General features: G+C 42.1%; 1 protein-coding gene across 1 annotated transcript in view; it reads left to right on the forward strand.

The window, feature by feature from the left end:
* Positions 1–18,755, forward strand: part of LOC103373531 (ras-related protein Rab-26) — a 55,400-nt gene that overhangs the window by 11,152 nt on the left and 25,493 nt on the right. Inside the window, exons 3-4 of the mRNA XM_008303437.1 lie at positions 12,828–12,869; positions 13,926–13,992. Of these exons, the coding sequence (XP_008301659.1) occupies positions 12,828–12,869; positions 13,926–13,992 (109 nt within the window). The remainder of the gene's footprint in view (positions 1–12,827; positions 12,870–13,925; positions 13,993–18,755) is intronic.

Raw genomic sequence — 18,755 nt, forward strand, 5'->3', positions numbered from 1 at the left:
TCCTCAGGAAGTACAGCCTGCTCTGTCCCCTCTTGTACAGGTAGTCTGTGTTGCATGTCCAGTCCAACTTGTTGTCTAGCCACAGCCCAAGGTACTTGTAGTTTTGTACAAGTTCAACCTCATGTGCCTCAATCAGAAGTGGTCGTAGGCATGGCCCAGATTTCCTGACGTCTTTGAGGCGTTGAGCTGCAGGTGGTTTTCTCAGCACCAGACAACAGAATCGTCCACCAGACTCCTGTACTCACTCTCTCTGTCATCCTTGATACACCCCATGATGACTATGTCATCTGCATACTTTTGTATGTGGCACAGCTCCGAGTTGTAACAGAATAACTGCTGAAGCTTATAGGGAATCCAGATGTTTTGGATTGTTGGGTGTTTCTGTTTCTGTTTCTGCCTTTGTGAAGCGCTATGAGATGACTTGTTGTTGTAAATATGCGCTATACAAATAAAATTGAATTGAATTGAATTGAATTGAAGTCCGAGGTGTACAGGGTGAAGAGGAGAGGGGCCAGGATTGTCCCCTAAGGGGCCCCTGGGCTGCCGACCACAGTGTCAGATGTGGTGTCCTTCAGCCTGACATACTGTGGTCTGTCAGTGAGGTAGTCGGAGATCCAGTCCACCAGGCACGAGTCCACTCCCATCCTTTCTAACTTTCCCCACAGTAGTGGGGGCTGGAAGGTGTTAAAGGCACTTGAGAAGTCCATAATAAGAATCCTCACAGTGCCGCTTCCCTTGTCCAGGTGTGAGTGGGCTCGATGGAGGAGGTATAGCACAGCATCCTCCACCCCAACATTTGCCCGGAAGGCAAATTGTAGCGGGTCCTGGACGTGTTGAACCTGGGGCCTGAGGAGGTGGAGGAGGAGTCGCTCCAGCGTCTTCATCAGGTATGAAGTGTGTGCCACTGGTCGGTAGTCATTCAGCTCGCTGGGCCGGGGCTTTTTTGGCACTGGAACGATGCAGGATGTCTTCCAGAGGGTGGGCACTGTCCCCAGCTGCAGGCTGAGGATGAAGATGTGCTGTAGCGGCTGTAGCGGCTCCCCCAGTTGAGCAGCACAGGACTTGAGCATCCGTGGACACACCTTGTCCGGTCCTGCTGCCTTCCTGTGTCGGATCTTCCTCAGTTGTCCCCTGACCTGTTATGCAGGGAGCACATCGCGTTTGATGTGCACGTTGAAAAATGTGAACTTTAGCGATCTTTCATTATGGCCAATCAGAGAGATTCTCTGGTGACGTCAAGAACATGATTCATTCAGTTTTTTGCAACTACATCGTGAATACTGATTGATTTACTCACCCCAGAAGATAAGTAGCCACATCACTAGCCAAGGCAGATCTCAGTGCTCAGCAAACTGGCTGTCCCTCTCCTCCAGTCCACACACAAGAATGCCACCTCTTCAACTTAGCAAGCTAGTGAGCCAACTTGCTAGCTATCGCAATGCTTGATAAACCTCCGCTGGCTCCTCGTCGCTGTGGTCAATGTACTCCTGTTGGCGTCCACTCGTCCGTGTTATTGTTGTATGTGGCGAGGAAAAAACATTGCTCTATCCCAGCGAGCACCTGTAGTTGGTATCCTGGAGGGATATTCTGGTACCAATCCTCTCCAAGAGGTCGTCAAACTGCGTCCGGGTCAGCCAAAAATAGTGCTGGAAGTGGCCATCATCCAGGCGCAGCTCCTGGGGTACGTGGTGGAATTCCCCAAGCTGTGTGCGTCTCTGGAGGGTCTGATGGACTCAGACACGGCGGCATCTGGATTTGCGTCATTCGCATTAATTCAGACATGAATCTCTCCACGTTTAGCACGCGAATGAAGCAAGTGAACTCAGTGCATACACGCATCCAAACGCGCGAATTGCGTAAATTGCACGATGAATTTGCATCTGGTGTGAACACCGCATAAGGCAACTGCAGAATCTTCACCAAACATTTTGGTTGTTTGACTTTAAGATAACTTGATGTAGGGATGCATTTCAACACTGTTTTCCAACTTTTTGAGTCCTCTGGATTCCATATGGTCAGTGCCTGTTGCTACCATGGGCCAACTGCTTCTGATCAGACAACTTCCTTGTACCAAAAATTTTCCATCTATGAACACTTGTCTTTTTCTGCAGTCAGGGCTCAAATTTGTCTTGATAAGTGTGTGTGTGCGTTTACATGGTAGCAAGGATGAGTATGTTCTTCCTGCCATTGCTGAGAGTAAGGAGATGAGACAGAGGGAGCGGTAGCACAGGGGGGTGGGAGAGAGGATTAACAGAGTCACAGGGGGGTCACACCATCCATCCATCCATTATCTATACACCGCTGTTTCCTTACTGGGGTTGCGGGGGGCCTGGAGCTTATCCCAGCTGACTTAGGTCGAAGGCAGGGGACACCCTGGACAGGTCACCAGTCTATCACAGGGCTAGAGACATACAAACACACTCACATTCACCCCTGTGGACAATTTAGAATCACTAATTAACCTCAGTATATTTTTGGACTGTGGGAGGAAGCAGGAGAACCCAGAGAGAACCCACACTGCACTGGGAGAACATGTAGACTCCACACAGAAAGATCCCGGACGTCGTAACCGGGACATGGATCTTGTAGCTATGAGGCGACCGGGAGTCAAACTAGTTGTACATTTTTTAGTCTAGTCAGCACACAATGGCCCCCCAACAATGGACACTTACAGCACATGCTATACGTCTTTGGAAATATAAAGAGGAGTTCAGAATGTATCTGTTAAAATGATGCACCCACTTGCCCTAAAGGATTTCTGGAGTAAGGTGGCAGGTCTTTGCCATGGACTGCATCAAGGGAGGGACACCTATTCTCTATTGTGCAGTATTGTGACAGATACTGGGAATTTCTGTGCCATATAGTTCTACAGATAATCTGGACTGTAGAAATTCAACTTGCACTATGTTCACTAAGTACAGACCATTTATGTAATTTGAAATCTACTGTTTGTCCTTGTCATGACAACAAAACAGCTCCGGCCTGCCAAGGCATGAACTCTGAAGGTGGGATTCTTGTAGAAGTTGCTGCCAAAGATCAGACCTGCTCCAGCATATCCCGGTCATCAGTTCATGGGTTGTCCCTCCTTAAAATGCTGTTGGTACCTACTAACTGAGGAGAATCCTACAAGCCTTGCCACAGATGCTGTAACTCTTATAGCTGGCTTAATGATTTGGCCCTTACCCAAAGCGACTCAGGTTTTTATCCATTTCTACTGCAGCCAACACTGAATACTACAAGCTACTGAGCACTCCCTGTGAGACTTACTGCACATTATTCCTCATGGCTGTTTATTTACAGACTGTTTCCATGTGTGTGTTTATTATGAATTTCCTGCTCGGTATATATTTCAAGTTATTTTTTTATTCATAAAATCTACAATGAACTTGAACACATGTCTGTGAGGTTGTTGATGTTCTTTGTTGTATCACTTGAAACTGGAAATGAAAATATAGATTTGTTCCTTGACCTCTGACCCCTGTGATGCTGAGCCTGTCACCCCGCCTTGACCTCTGATTCATCACAAAGGTTGTATTTTCTGAGGTTTAGTCAACCTCCAGTAAGCAGGTTTTTGTGGCTGCATTAGCAGACTGAGTCATTGTGTGTTTCATACAATTAATAAACCCTAGAAAACATACATATGCTGCATGTGTGTTCAAGTAAAAGGGAATTGGCTCAGGCTCAAGAAAATATGTGTATATAAACATATAACTTGTAGGTAAGGATATTAAACAAGCTATTTACGAATTATAAATCTGTGCATATTGATTAGGGGTGGGTGTGTTCCTTGTGTTAAATCGTGGAATGAGATACTTTTGTGGTCTCCATCCCGTTCTTTCCAGTCATGAATATGCACACATTTAGCAGCTGTCAGTGACACAGCCACACACACACATGCACACAGAATATACAAACACGCTGAGGACAATGCTGATGTGGTAACTGTTAATAAACCAGAGGAGATCCAGGCAGGCAGTATTTGCAATGCATCTATGCTTCTCTCTTCTGGCACCATCTACTTCCTGGTCACTCAAATTTTGGATGCAGGTGGTGTGTTTAAATTTAGGCAGAATCTCTGTTGAGCTCAAGAGGTACTTGGTCCAGTGTATAAAGTTCAAAGAGGATTTTAAAAATAAGCTGCCAAAAACAAAAATTATGATTACTGAGTGCACACCATTAACTAAAGTGTGTTCACATGGGAATGAAGCAGCAACATTTAGTCTGATTAACTAAAGACACAAAGAAGGAAAGCCTCTTACTGTTTTTATTAGATTACTTAAGCAAAATGCCTAACATGAGATTGTTCCAGCCTGTCAAATATCAAAATGTACTGCTTTTTGCAATTTTGAGGTACTTTACTTAACTATTTCCACTGTGATATATACTTAAATTCCATTAAATTTGTATTCCACTGCCTTCATCTAACAGCTACTGTATAATTAGAAGTTACTTTGCGGATTAAGATTTTACATTTTTGGGATTTGTTTGTGTGTGCATTGTTATTTCTATTCATACTTAAGTAAACAATTTCAATACTTATAATATCATTTATTACTGTGACATCCCAGTGAATGAAACTAGGGGATGAGGGGACTAACAGATTATGTTTTGAAAGCCAAGTTAAAGAAAAAAAAGTGATTGAGTACCAAAAAGCGATTTATTTACAATGAAGGCAAAACTAAATTTCACTGAAAACAAGCTTCTAAGAAAAAGAATGAAGCCAATCTGAAGTCTGCAAGGCCCCACACATGCCTGGCCAAGAGAAAACACAAAGACCACAACAGGGTACAGCACACAGGCTGCTGATTTGGCCCACTGGCAACGATGATCAGGATTGCCAAGCTTCTAAGCTGCATGTTAATTGCAGAGTGGCCACAGGTGTACCTGGCCACTCCTGCTGCTTCTCAGGGTGTGTAACCGAAAGAAAATTAGAAAACACCTGGACAACCTACCTACGCACATATACAGCACTGATTCACAATTGGATTTGATTGGTGATGTCGCTGTGTACTGTAGGACATTGTGTTTGTTTCAACCAGTTACAACGCACACACACATAACTTGCATATACATATTTTGTCTGTAGTCAGTTGGCTAATCGGTTGGTTGATTTGCTCTAATGCAACCAAATTCTCATTGGTTAAACAGTCACCTGTGTTACTTTCATAAGCTACAATAACCACCTTCCATGATTATTCCATTATTGTTTCTGATGGAAGGAACAGACTAACTGTGAGCAGCGGGTGTTTTGAAAACAGGTCGAGTGTGTTCAGCACACTGTGTCCAATTTAGTTAATCTAGACTCTAGATTCTAGAGATTACCTAGAGCTATAAAATGGACTTTATCCAGAGATAAAAATATACATTTCTTCCCCCATGACCAATCAATTGGTTGAAGAGTAGGTATGCTTTCAGTTGTCTGTGATATTTTTGGTTGAGGCCAAGCAGAGGTACAGGGACATGCTAGAGTCACAGCTGCAGCAGAGGGACTGTGGCAGGGACTAAGAACAATAAGGGACTACAAAGCAACACCGATGGCCATGGTGAGTGCTGACATCTCTCTGGCCGACAAACTCAACAACTTTTATGCGTGTCTCTCGGCTGGGAGCCTCGACACGCACTTCCTGCCTGGCAGAGAGGAGGAGGCGCTCGCCGTGACGGAGCATGGCGTGAGGAGGATGTTTTAACGCGTGAATACCAGGAAAGCTGCAGGACCTGACAGTATAACAGGCCGTGTCCTGAAAACCTGTGCCAACCAGTTTGCACCGGTGTTCACAGAAATATTCAACCTCTGCATCATCCCCAGGTGCTTTAAACAGTCTGTCATTGTTTCCGTCCCCAAGAAAGCCAAGCCCATCTGTCTTAACAGCTACCGGCCCATTGCCCTTACCACTGTGGTGATGAAATGTTTTGAAAGACGGGTCAGAAATTTCATCACCTCCTCCGTACCTGCCTCCATGGACCCTCTAGAGTTGGCATACTGGCCAAACAGATCCACAGACGATGCCATAAATCACCTGCTACACACAGCCCTGGCCCACCTGGACACTCGGAAGCGGAATTATGTGCGAATGCTGTTTGTGTACTTCAGTTCAGCGTTCACTACCAATCCCCTCCAAACTGGTCACTAAGCTGCAGGACCTCGGACTCACCTCCTCCCTGTGCAGGTGGGTCTACAGCTTTTTCACCAGCATACCATAGGTGGTTCAAGTGGGTAATCGCCTGTCCCCCTCACACACCCTGAACATCGGTGCCCCCCAGGGCTGTGTGCTGAGCCCTCTGCTGTACTCACTCTACACTAATGACTGCCTGTCCACATCAAACTCTAAGACCATCATAAAGCTTGCTGAGGACTCAGCAGTGGTGGGTCTGAACTCCAACAACAACGAGCAGGACTATTTGATGGAGATCGCCCACTTGGAGGACTGGTGCAGAGACAACAGTCTCCTCCTGAACATCAGCAAGACCAAAGAGCTGATTGTGGACTACAGTAAGAAGCAGCAGAACGCATACCACCCACTCAGGATCAGTGGGACAGAGGTGGAGCCAGTGGAGAGCTTCAAGTACCTGGGTGTCAGCATCACGCAGGACCTGACGTGGTCCTGTCACAACAACACCCTGGTAAAGAAGGCTCGATAGCATCTCTACCACCTCAGACGACTGAGGGACTTTGGTGTCCTAACTGTTAACTGTTACAGATTTTTTAGGAGTATATTGTTATATGCTGTATTTCAAAGTTTCTCTGCAATGGCTATAAATTGTTTTGTTTAAATGAGAATGAGGTCATCATCTTCAGATGGTTTTGAGAGCGATTCATGCAACAAGTGGATGTTAGTCATCGCATTATTACTGCAACTGAGTCGGATGCAAAAACTAGATACACTTGGTGCGAGTGAATTTGCATACCTTTTTTTAATTAATTTTAATTTTGCCTTAGTATTGTTAAACACCTGGCCTTTGATTTTCCTTATGCAAAAATGCAGTTGATTTTGCAGCTATTTGACACTGGCATGACTCTGCAGATCAAAAGGAGTCAAAATCAATTTGGTGACAGAAGCAGAGAGTTTGAGTTTGTTGCTTTGATAAAAAGCAAAAGCACTGATTCATCACTTTTTCTGTATTCAAGATGAATGTTTGCAATGCAGAGAACAAGGTTGAATTTCCTTTTTTGCTTGTGGCAAACTTGCCTGTTGTAATTCTATAAATGTATGAACTTTGAATTTAAAGAACTAAATGTTCCAGATGGTTAAGTCAGCCATGTCTAATCCATTTGTAAAACACTGCATGTTGACATTCATAAACCAAATACTGAATTCCTGTATACATTGTAGTTTTCGATCCATAAAACGTATATTGCTCGTCCAGTTTTTTGGGGGGGGTTTCAGATTTTAAACCTTGCCTGAGCCATAAAGTTTTGCATATAGGAAAATAAAAACTGACTCTACCTATTTATGTCTTCAAAATTTGGTTCCAGGAAGGACTTAACAAGTTAAAAACCTGCAGATACCATTTGAAGAGTCTGTGAAGCACATTTTAGAGAGGAAGTAATTAAAAGAGAGGAAAAATAAGACAGCAGGGAGAGAGGCTGCACTGGCATGTGAAGGGATGAAACAGACCATAAAAATCTACCTGTTCCTTGATAAGATCTACTTCACTGAAAGCTTCCACTACTCCTGATATATGCGCTGTCACTACAGGTGTTTGATCGAGGTGTCCACTGATCGCAAGATCAGCAGTTCAATCCCATGCCAAAGTGTCCTTGGACAAAACACTGAACTCCAGGTTGCTACCGATTGCAGACGAGCACCCTGCATGGCAGCTCTGTCACCATTGGTGTGTGAATGTGTGTATGAATGGGTGAATGAGAAACATTGTAAAGTGTTTTGAGAACCACCAAGGTAGACAGATGCAATAGAAGTGCAGACCATTTACCATTGCGGCTGTCACTGACAGTCCGTCACCTCACTGATAACAGTCTTCTGGCATTTGTCTTTCACTGCTTTCCATTTCTATGCAATTTTTTAGTTAGTGTGGGTTCGGTTGACTGATTTCTCCATTATCCACTCTCCCGACTGCCAGTTTGCCTCTCCGCCTGCCTTTTCTGAGTGTGTGCAATTAAAGTGCCAAGCGTGATCATGCCAGCAAGTGGCAGTAATGATATTTTTTTGCTTGAGAAATGAATTGAATTAAAAGGAATTAGGGGTGACAATGTAATGGAAAGGCATGAATGCAACTGGGACTCTGTACATGTACATGTACAATGTATAAATATAATCAAAGCCATTTTGTACGACTGTCCCCAGTTGTTATATTTTATCTGGTCCTGTAACCAGGGCCAAACCGTTTTGCCATGTTGTATACAAGCCCCAGTCCTTACTAAATTATAAGCATTAGGCAGGAGTTCAGTTGTGCCTGGGGAGGTTTTTGTAATTAATGACTAGCAGCTTTGCCACCTGCTGCCTTAATGTCACTGGGATCTACAGAGGCGAACCCTGAGGAGTACCATGAATATTTAACGTTGGCATGAAAGAGGTGGGGAGTGAATTGGTGGAGTATCGAAGCATCATTGGGTGAATGATGACAGGCAGAGAAGGAATAGAAACATAAAACAATGGAGATATTTAGGAAGGAAAACAGTATTTTAACTTTATCAAGTTATGAGACTTGTCTAAAGAATGGTTCTGTGAATTGACCTCATAAAGCAGAATAATGTGTTCCACTTTCAGTTTGCTGAAACAACTTCCTTTTGATATAAATTAATTATTCAAATATTATCTCACAAACCTACTTCAGTGGTTAGCTCGGTAGCACCATCGCTTCACAGCTAGAAGATGCCTGGTTCGCATCCTGTCCTGGGCCTGGGATCTTTCTGTGTGGAGCTTGCATGTTCTCCCTGTGCAGCATGGGTTCTCTCCGGGTTCGCTGGAGGTTAATTGGTAATTCTAAATTGTAGGTGTGAGTGTGCTCGTTTGTCTCTCTGTGTAGCCCTGCGATAGACTGGCGACCTTTGCCCTGAGCTGCCTGGGAGAGCCTCCAGTGTTTGACTGAAAATTTGCCTGCTGCTATGGTAAAGAAGCTGGTATGTATTTTGAATCATTCTCAGTGCAGGTAGCCTGTATATATTGGCTATTGTGGTCCTTTTGTGTATGTAGCTTTGAGAAAGTGCTGCCTGACTTCAAACAATGTGTTTCAGCAGTTGCAGTGGCCTTGACATATTCTTTGGAGTAGTCTGTGCTGATACTGGAAAGCAAACCAAACACAAGTGCTCGTCCAAGAAAATATGTAATGGACAACTCCGTGCTTTATTCTTTTCAAAGTCACCTTTGGTCGCACACTGGTCTGAGCACCGCGGCCACGAACGGCAGCGAGAGCAGCCTGCTATGCGGGGCATTCAGGGAACATTGTAAATTGTACAGTCTGTGGATAAGAAAATGTACAGTCAGTCATATGTTTTGCCTGCGACAAGGTCCCGGGACGTGAACCTCCCCGTGCAGCGTGGGTTCTCTCTGAGTTCTTCAGCTTCCTCCCACAGTCCAAAAACATGTTGAGATTAATTGGTGATTCTAAATTTTCTGTAGTTGTGAATGTGAGTGTGCTTGGTTGTCTGTCTCTAAGTGTAGCCCTGCAATAGACTGGCCCTAAGTCGACTGGGATAGGCTCCAGTCCCCCAACAACCCTAGTGAGGATTAAGCAGTGTATAGATAATGGATGGATGTTCAGGTCCACCAGTTGTGGACCAGTTACGATGTAAACTTGGCTGAAACAGGCAAGTCCTTGAATATCTCTCTACATGTGAAGAAAATCTGTTTTCTTTAAGAAAATGACTCATTTTAACTGGTGTAAACGACATGATCAATCTTCATCATCCTTTACAAACATTTTCCAAAACCAGCTGATATAGCGCGTGCCTCACCGAAGCAGCCAGGGTATTGGTGCTGAATGTATCTGTGCAGTGTGCATTAGTTCGTACATATGTCTCTGTCAGCATGACTTAGAAAACTTAACAGCTGGGAGTTAGAGTTGGGTTGACTGCAGAGTAGAGCGCTGCCTCTCTGTATATCGCTGACCTCGGTTCTACAGCTCAGTACTTCATTGTTGTGATTTCTGATGTGTTTCCTGTGAGTCATGTGGCCCAGTAAGCTGTCAGAGCAGAAGGGAAGACATAGAGGGACAGCGCACATAGCCACTCTTTTGATATTCTTATCAAGTGTACCAATAAGGCGGCTCATAGACAACCGTTTTATGAACATCATGCTCCTGTTAGTTGCCCCATGCTGCTGCCTTTAATTTTTTATTGGTTCACACTTAACAGACCCCTCTGAAAGCTCCTCATACATTTGTAATTTATGATTCCTGTGAAGTGCTGCTAGTCATTCCGTCCTGAGTATATGCTTTCATTCATGTAACTTTGGGGAAAGAGATTTATATATAGTATATGTCATGAGATGGTGAACATCCAGAAAAGGGCTGGTAAGTAAAGCAGTTTATATTCAGCGTCTGTTTGGAGGGGGTTTGGTGCAGCTCAGGGAATGAAATTGACCAGAAAGAGGTAAAAGCTTCTTGTTAGCATTTTGAAACTACAGAGAGTAGAGTGCCATGTCAGTGTATAAGATGCTGAAGCCTGGAAAAATTCTGAAAGTAAAGTGGAGTCAGTGTTGTTAGAAGTGTGATTGACAGCCTTTAATCCACAATACCATAAGTCTCCATCCTACCACAGTACCGTCACTTGTATAAGCTGGTCAGATACAGTTTGCTTTATCGTGCTTAGTCCACACTTTGAGTGAAAATTAAGCCTGTGTTATGTTCTGTGCTACCTGATTTCAAATATTTGCTTTAACAAATCCAACATTATTATCTATGCAACCAAGCCTGACAAACCCACCCAAAATCCTCGCTACAGTGCTACCTTGAGACTCTTTTTCTGGATCACTAAATATTTATGAAGCCGCTCAGCACATTATGGGGTTTTTTTCGGAACAACAACAACAACTAGGAGGTAGTCTTTTGAGACTCTGATTCCTATCAGGACATACTTATCAACTAGCTTGCAGCTCAGATTATCCATGAATATGTATGGCTGTCCTTCTTTGTAACTCCCAGGTAGGGAGATCAACTGAACACGTCAACAGAGACCATATCTATTTCTAAGTGCTCTGCTGGAAGTTTAGCAGCATCTTGTTGGGGCTAAATATCTCTCGTTTCTCCTCAGGGATCGTGGAATTAAAAGGTCAGCAACAGCTCTCAGGAATATCCCAGAGAGGATGATGGTAGGGGGAGGCTTTTCAGCAGTGACGTGATCCACATTGGCATGCCGGGACACGAAAGAGCATCTTGACCTGTGGCAAATAATAGCTCACAGAAAACTGATGTGAATGTGGAGGAAATGTAGAATATAAAGTGCATTTGCCTTCCTTCATATTGAAACACGTGTACAATGGTCTTTTTTTTTTTCATATACAGGGCGAGTCAACATTTCCTCTAGAGCTCAAACAAGTGGTTGAATAATCTATTTATCAATTAATAAAAATAAAAAAAATCATAGGTAATAATTTACCAACTGTAATTTTTTTTAATTTGTTAAGTGCTTGTTGCAACCAAAATGTGATAATTCCAGTTCCTCATTCCTCATGAGATTGAGGTTCATGGTCTCATAAAACGTCTCAACAACTACAACGACTTTTATCTCAGATCTCAGGATAAATTGGTAAATCCTGCAACATTCATCATTAGTTGAAATGTTTAATTTCTCTCATTACTTTTGTTAACAGGTGTCACCAAGCCAACATGTTGGACTATGATGATAGACTTACATGCAGCTAAGTGGTAAAAACCATGCACGTCTGATTTGTGGATATGGGAAATTTCTGAGGCAGACAATATCTGTCACTTGATGAATTACAGTCAACAAAATGTTGACAAATTACATAATCCAATGTCAAGATTTATACTGCTGATTCAGACAATTTGATAAATGCTATCATCAAACAGATTTTGCCAAAAATACAGCTTGTCTCACAGAGCTGAAAAGCTTTGCTACTGATTTCTTCTTTTTTTTTGGATTCTGGTTTTTACCTGTGAGGATTTTCCCCCTTTTTTCTCATATATGATAGTATACAGAGGATCGTATACATGTAGCACTACTGTTATACTGTAGATCAACTAGATGTAATGCTCCTCCAGTTTTAGAAACAGGAACATTTCAACAATGAGGTGAAGGATGAAGGGCACCAGGCAGGTACACAAGCTGGTTGATCTGTTGTTTGTGCCATTCTCTACCATGGGTCAGAAATGTAAATTGGACACATTGATGAGTAATGCCGCATCAATAACAGTAGCTTCAGAGTTAAAGTAGTAAAAATAGACTTTTATTCTACTAACCGTTGATGACAGCTCTACTTAGATGTTTTTAATTTTAACCAAATCCTGAAGTAGATTCCATCCGCTCTCGAAACTACATCAACCTCAGACTTTGTCTACTTGGCTCAGTTTTATTATGCTGTGTGGAAGCAGATTGAAGCAGAGATCAGAGGAATGTCTCCCCAAAACAGAGAGGCAAAGGGGGTGAGGAGAGCAGAGGGGGTTAATCCTCTGGAGGAAAGAGGCGAAGCTTCATCAAAAAGGGTCCAAAGTGAGGTGGAGACGTGCAATATTTATATAGTGGAGAGAGGAGAGTATGGCTGGTGGATGAGCGGAAGAGACTGTTCAGCCAGGTCTCTGACCACAAACACACACTCACACTTCAGGCTGTTTCTTCTACACCCTGAAAAAGTTGTGTTAACATGATTATATTTAGGCACTGACTCTTCATTTCTTCCTTTCATTTCTAGAACAAAGTCCTGAACATTGATGGAGTCAAAGTGAAGCTCCAGGTGAGAACTTCCATTTATTTTGACAAAACTGAGTTTTGCTATGCAAAGGTAATGACAAGATCTTTACCCAGAAAGGTGAGGTTCCAGAAGGAAGTGTTGAGAAACAACTTAGGAAATGATTTTAATTCAAAAACCAAATGAGGTGCATAGTCAACCTGCACAGGTCTGCTGTAGAGAGAGGAGAAAATGGATCTGCCATTGGAGCCAAATGTTGAGAAGAGACGCAACTTCCTGATAGGAAGAAGACACCATAATTAGTGTTATACCCCCTGAAATTGGTAAATCCATTACATATGCCTTCATTTCATTCTCACCCCATCATTTTCAGCAAAAGTTTTGAAAAGCTTCTTGTGCACCATCACCTCGGCAACAAACAGTAGACAGATAAAACTGGTGACTAGCTGGAATATATAAGAGCCAGATTTTCCTTAGTTGTCACAGAAGTTTAAAATGCAGTTTAAATGAGACAGAGCATCGGATTCACATTCTTCAGATGGACAGGAGCTTGACTAATAATTATGCTAATGCTGCGCCGTGACTGCTGGATGTGTACAGAGAAAGCCTTTAATCCATTAGTCCTAAGAGTTTACAATTTCATTTCGCTTTTATCCAAAGCGCAGTACATCTGAGAGTTGATACACATTCATACATCGATGTCAGCAGAGCTGCCATACAAGGTGCCTGCCTGTCGTTGGAAGGAACTTCAAGTTCAATGTCTTGCCCAAGGACACTTCGACTGTGGAGGAGCGGGGGATCGAACTGCCAACATTTCAATTAGTAGACAACCCTCACTACTACCTGCCAATTTTGAAGCTATGTCAGCGTTCCTGTGTGTTGCAGGTCTTTTTCATTGCTGAATTCATAAGACAATGGACTGTTTATGAGTCCTGTAGATCTCATTTCCATATTCTAGGCTTATCAAGTTTCATCAGATTGAATTGAAAGGACACAGTGAGCTCCAGCAGGCTGCCAGAGCAAACATAAACAATAACACTTGGTAAAAAGATAGAATGTATTTATCTTGTCAATGATTTCCTTCCTCTTTATTATCTACAGATCTGGGATACAGCTGGACAGGAGCGTTTCCGCAGTGTCACTCATGCCTACTATCGTGATGCTCATGGTGAGACAGTCACACAGACACGCACACACACACACACACACACACACACACACACACATACACACACAGACACGCACACACACCTTTACATGATTGCCAAAAAACATTGTTTTATGCTTTGTAATATACACTGTCCTTGTGGCCTTTGCAGTGTAGGTTTAGAGTATCTTTTTTTTTTTTCTTGTGGTGCTTTTTTTGTTGTTTGTTTGTTTCATCTGATGCATATCCTTTAGATGGTATTGTGTTTGAATTGTGGATTACATTAGTGTTTCATTTGAGTTTTACACTATGCTCTTTTGTGTGCATAAAGGTATAGTTAAATGGGGTTTTGATTAAGTTTTTCTAAGGCCACTGCATTGCCATCAAAATGAGTTTTTTGTCATATTTCACTCCTGTGTTTGCATCAAGGTGTAGATGAGGCAGTTTTTCTTCCACTCGTCAGTATTATCAACTGCTCAGGTTTTTATAACCTTTCTCCTGGAATGGAAGAAGAACACATGCAGGATTCAGGGACTCTTTGATGATCTGTTCCCAGTCATCACATATGAGTGTTTCTGCCTGTGTGAGAAAGTGTGTCTATTTGTCTACTTTTTATTCATCTTGATATTGACTTTGTACGTAAATTTAGAAAATTCTTAGTGGTAAGACTCCATTGGTTTCTCGTGATCCTGCTAATCAAGTTTGAAGTGCTCTTTAGAAATTGCTTTGATCAAATATGAATAATCTGCTGCATGATGTACAAAGCCAGCACCTTGGCAAATGAAACATGTTGTAGTCAGACCTCAGGTAGTTATCAACATCCAACTGCACCTCAAAGTGTAAATACAGTCCTATCATGATTTATCTTGTTGTCAGGTCATTCTCACTGCTAAATAATGTAAAGCAACCAAGTATTTAGTGGAATTTGAAGTATTTTACACACATTGCAGCTTTCCAAGCAGGACTGATGTTTCTCTGAGGGGATAAATGGTGGCTCTGCTCCTTTTTTAGTACTTGATATTCAGTCACTGTTTCGGTACGTTTGTAATTTTGTACTCTCATATGTATGGAGAATGTGTCACTTCGTTTGGTCTCTAAATCTTGTGGGCAGTCAGGGATTCTTGTGTGATCAAAGGGAAGATTTGCCATCTCGATCTGTGTGTGTCTGTGTAATCTATTTAAGTTTGCTTAAGCAGAGCTGGGTTGTGTGTGCCTGCGTGTGTGTGTGTGTGTGTGTGTGTGCCTGCGTGTGTGTGTGTGTGTGTGTGTGCGTGTGTGTGTGTGTTTAGATGTGTGTGTAACCTACTGCATGCATACAAGATTCAGTGAGTATAAATGATCTGCGTCTGGGTATTATCCTCATTATCCTTGTCCTGGTTTGGCGGTCAGCCCGCATAATTGCAGCAGGTTTTATTTCATAGGATTGTCTCTGTCTCCTGTAAGAAAAGAGCCCACGGAGGACTTTTAGCAGGGCCACTTTCAGGCACGATGCCTGGGAATATATCTTTCTCTGAAACCACATCACAGATCTTTAGAGTGCTGCCTGAGACATCTCTGTGTCAGGATTTTCAATTACTTTTCCATTGCTGCTGTAAAGCATATCACAGGATGTCCACACATCCTAATCAACCCATGACCTTTTAAATCACCTTCTGTGGTTAGAGGTGAAGTGGGGGGGGGGGGAATGGATCAGAATATTCAACTTTATTGGTGGCCATTGTAGGATTAATCAAAGGCTCCTTTTATAGACTTTAGACTTTGAGTTCCTTGAAAGGAACTTTTTGTGACTAGTTTCAGTATCTCCACTCATCCAACGTTCGACACTCAAGCCTATGAAAGTTGTTGACTGTGATTCACTGTGACTTGGTGTGATCTGAACAAACTCCTGTTTCAACAACATGCTGCCTGTAAGTTTCTGAAGTCTCTGAAGTGTTGTGCAAAGGGTTTGCAACAGTGTTTCCACCAGCTTTCTGTGTTTTATTAAAACAAAGCACATACAATGTGGTTTCTCTGCTGACCTTAGCATTGTGTGCACTTTTGACTCTCGATCTGTGCTTCCCCAGAAATTCTGAAAACTAACTTAAGTTTCTGTCTGAAAAGTGTTCTTTTATTTTAAACAAATTATGCAACAAAAGCTGACACTTCACATTGTGCTATCTATCTATATCAAAGTGTCTCTGTGCCAACTGACCCTTGGCATTGGCTTGAACTGTAAATAAAGCTTTAACTGCTTTGTATGGCATTCATGGGATTTTTTTTGTATGTATATAAAACACCAGGCTACATGCAGGAAGGTTTAAAGCACAATAAGTAACGTTTTTATGTCCCACGGCACCTCTTTCTTAAATACTGTAATACAACTGAAATGATGTGAAATGATCATTGATCCAAGCCAGGTAGATGAAGTCTTTTTTAGTTGCAGTATTTCTCACCAAAATGTCTCTGTGAGGTCTAAGAAATATATTGAGTGCCTTCTGTTCAATTTTTTAATTATTTAAACTCCTACATAATATTTGCAAAACCAGTGCAGCATTTTTGACAAGAAAATATTACACTGCAAACTGCACAGCAAGCTTTTAATAATAAATGACAATAACGTCAGGTCAGGAGGCTGTACTGTGTTAAAACACCAGCAGCCACGAAGCAAAATCTTATTGGGGTCCCTGGTCAGACTGTGGATGACTGTTTTTCTGGTTTATTATAGACATTTCAACCAAAGACGATGGCATTATGGAGTACTATAAGATTTGCAGATTGGAGAAGTCAGCTATGAGTACTCTGATGACCTTAAACTAATTTATTTGACATGCAAACGTACACCCCTTCAAGAAGCAGAGGCGGAGAATGATAAATGGAGCTAACTGTCACTGCCCTAGCGTTTTCAGGGCCAGAGCAGAGCTACAGGCACAGAGTCCAAAGCTAAAGTGCCAGTGCAGAGAGATGAGTGTGGGAGGGTAGAGGGACTCTGAATTAGGAGAGGTTCTGGAAGAGCACATGGAGAGAGAGGCATGCAGAGAGGATTATTTTAGATGTTGGTAGATAGGCCATGTATCTGGTGCGTGGGAGAAAAGGGTAGATAGTCATCAGGTATTTTTTCCGTTCATTTTTAATGTAAAATTTTGTCTGACTTTTTAGTTTCAGCATCAGTACATTTTCTATAGTTTCTATGGTAATGTCTGGTTTAACTTATGCATACATGCTGTGATAAAACACCCAACCACACTGAGAGAAAAAAACACACAGTGATAAAGATTAAACAGAACCAGGAATGGAAAGTACTGAGAGGCTGCTGAATAAATGATACAAAGCTGCAAAACATTTCAGCGCAACAAAAAATCCATCCAGTGTGTTCAGTAATTTTTCACAACCATTCATTTGTCCAGTCCCAGCTTGACGGATGACTCTCTGCAAAGAGACAATGGGATTCAGACTCTACTGTGCTATTTTGTGTTCATTTTCTAGGTTTTAGTTTTGTAGAAGTTAAAAATAAGATGCACACTGTGCAATCTTTACCGTCTGCTTGGCCTTTCAGCTTTTGTTTTCACATTGTTTTAAACTGGTAATATGAGACATGATTGAGACGGTGGCCTGATGTTGGAACAAAGGATGAAATCTGAGGGAAAGGACCTTCTGCAATATAGAACAAACCTGTAGATCCAGGTACAGGTTAGTCCAGCTCAGATGCCTCAGTATTGCTTTATTTTTTTTATTGTTATTATTATTTAAAAGAAAAAGTGACATAAAGAAAGTTGTGGCCATATTCTCATCACGAAATTTTCCCCATTTACCATTGCATCCCTTCATGGTTTTATATCCCCTATCTCACCCGTTTTTTCCTGTTTTTCTTCTTTTCTGTTGTTGTATTGTTTTTTATTTTTGTTTTTTTATCCCAGCCTCTGTTTTTCCCTTCAAGACATGAAGTAGTTTTTTTTTTCTTTTCTGAACTCACTATCTCTGTTCATATCTTCTTTAAATCCCATTTTCAGTGTTCCATTTGTCATTAGCACTATGAGCTGACTTGTTGTTCTAAATATGCGCTATACAGATAAAATTGAATTGAATTGAATTAAGTTTCTTGCATAAGGAAAGTTTTTAATTGAGCCCATTGTTTCACTGTTTAGCAGAAGCTCTGTATATCTTACACACAAACTGCAAATAATAGCTAAAAATGGGTGTGACCACAGACTGTATGTACGCAGGGACAAACCTACCATGATGTCACCTATACGTGTACTGAATGGTCATTCTGAAGCTCAGTGTGGTGACTCCGTCCATCACCCCCTTTGCAGTCCTTCTAACCTCGAATCAAAAATTGATCAAAGAGGTGGAGTTTGAATGGGGGCTGAGCTGGTCCCTGTCCTGTGATGGTATCTACCTGTCGCTCAAAGCAGCCATGCCTTTAAATGTGCCTAATTTTAGGCCATACTGAAATTTGAATGGGTGAGGTATATAAAAATTCACCATGAATGTGGGGATTAGCTATAGAGACTAAGAGCATTTTTCATACCAACTGTAAAAATGTTTATATCTGCTGTAAAATTGGACATTTTAACACGGGGGTCTCAAGGGATTGACTCGCTTTTGGAGCCAGCATTAAGTGGCCATTTGAGAAACTGCAGTTTTTGGCGCCTCTGTGTTGGTTACATTTTTTGACTCGGGAAGTTGCTGTTTGGGCATGAACCAATAGCCAGACAAATGGGCCACATAGTGCATGACTGCATATCCTCAGTTTGATTCCCAGCAGACCTAAACCTTTACTGTAGGTCCTTCTCTTGCTCTCTTTC

Source organism: Stegastes partitus, unplaced genomic scaffold, assembly GCF_000690725.1.
Source record: "Stegastes partitus isolate 25-593 unplaced genomic scaffold, Stegastes_partitus-1.0.2 Scaffold38, whole genome shotgun sequence".
Classification (NCBI taxonomy): domain Eukaryota; kingdom Metazoa; phylum Chordata; class Actinopteri; family Pomacentridae; genus Stegastes; species Stegastes partitus.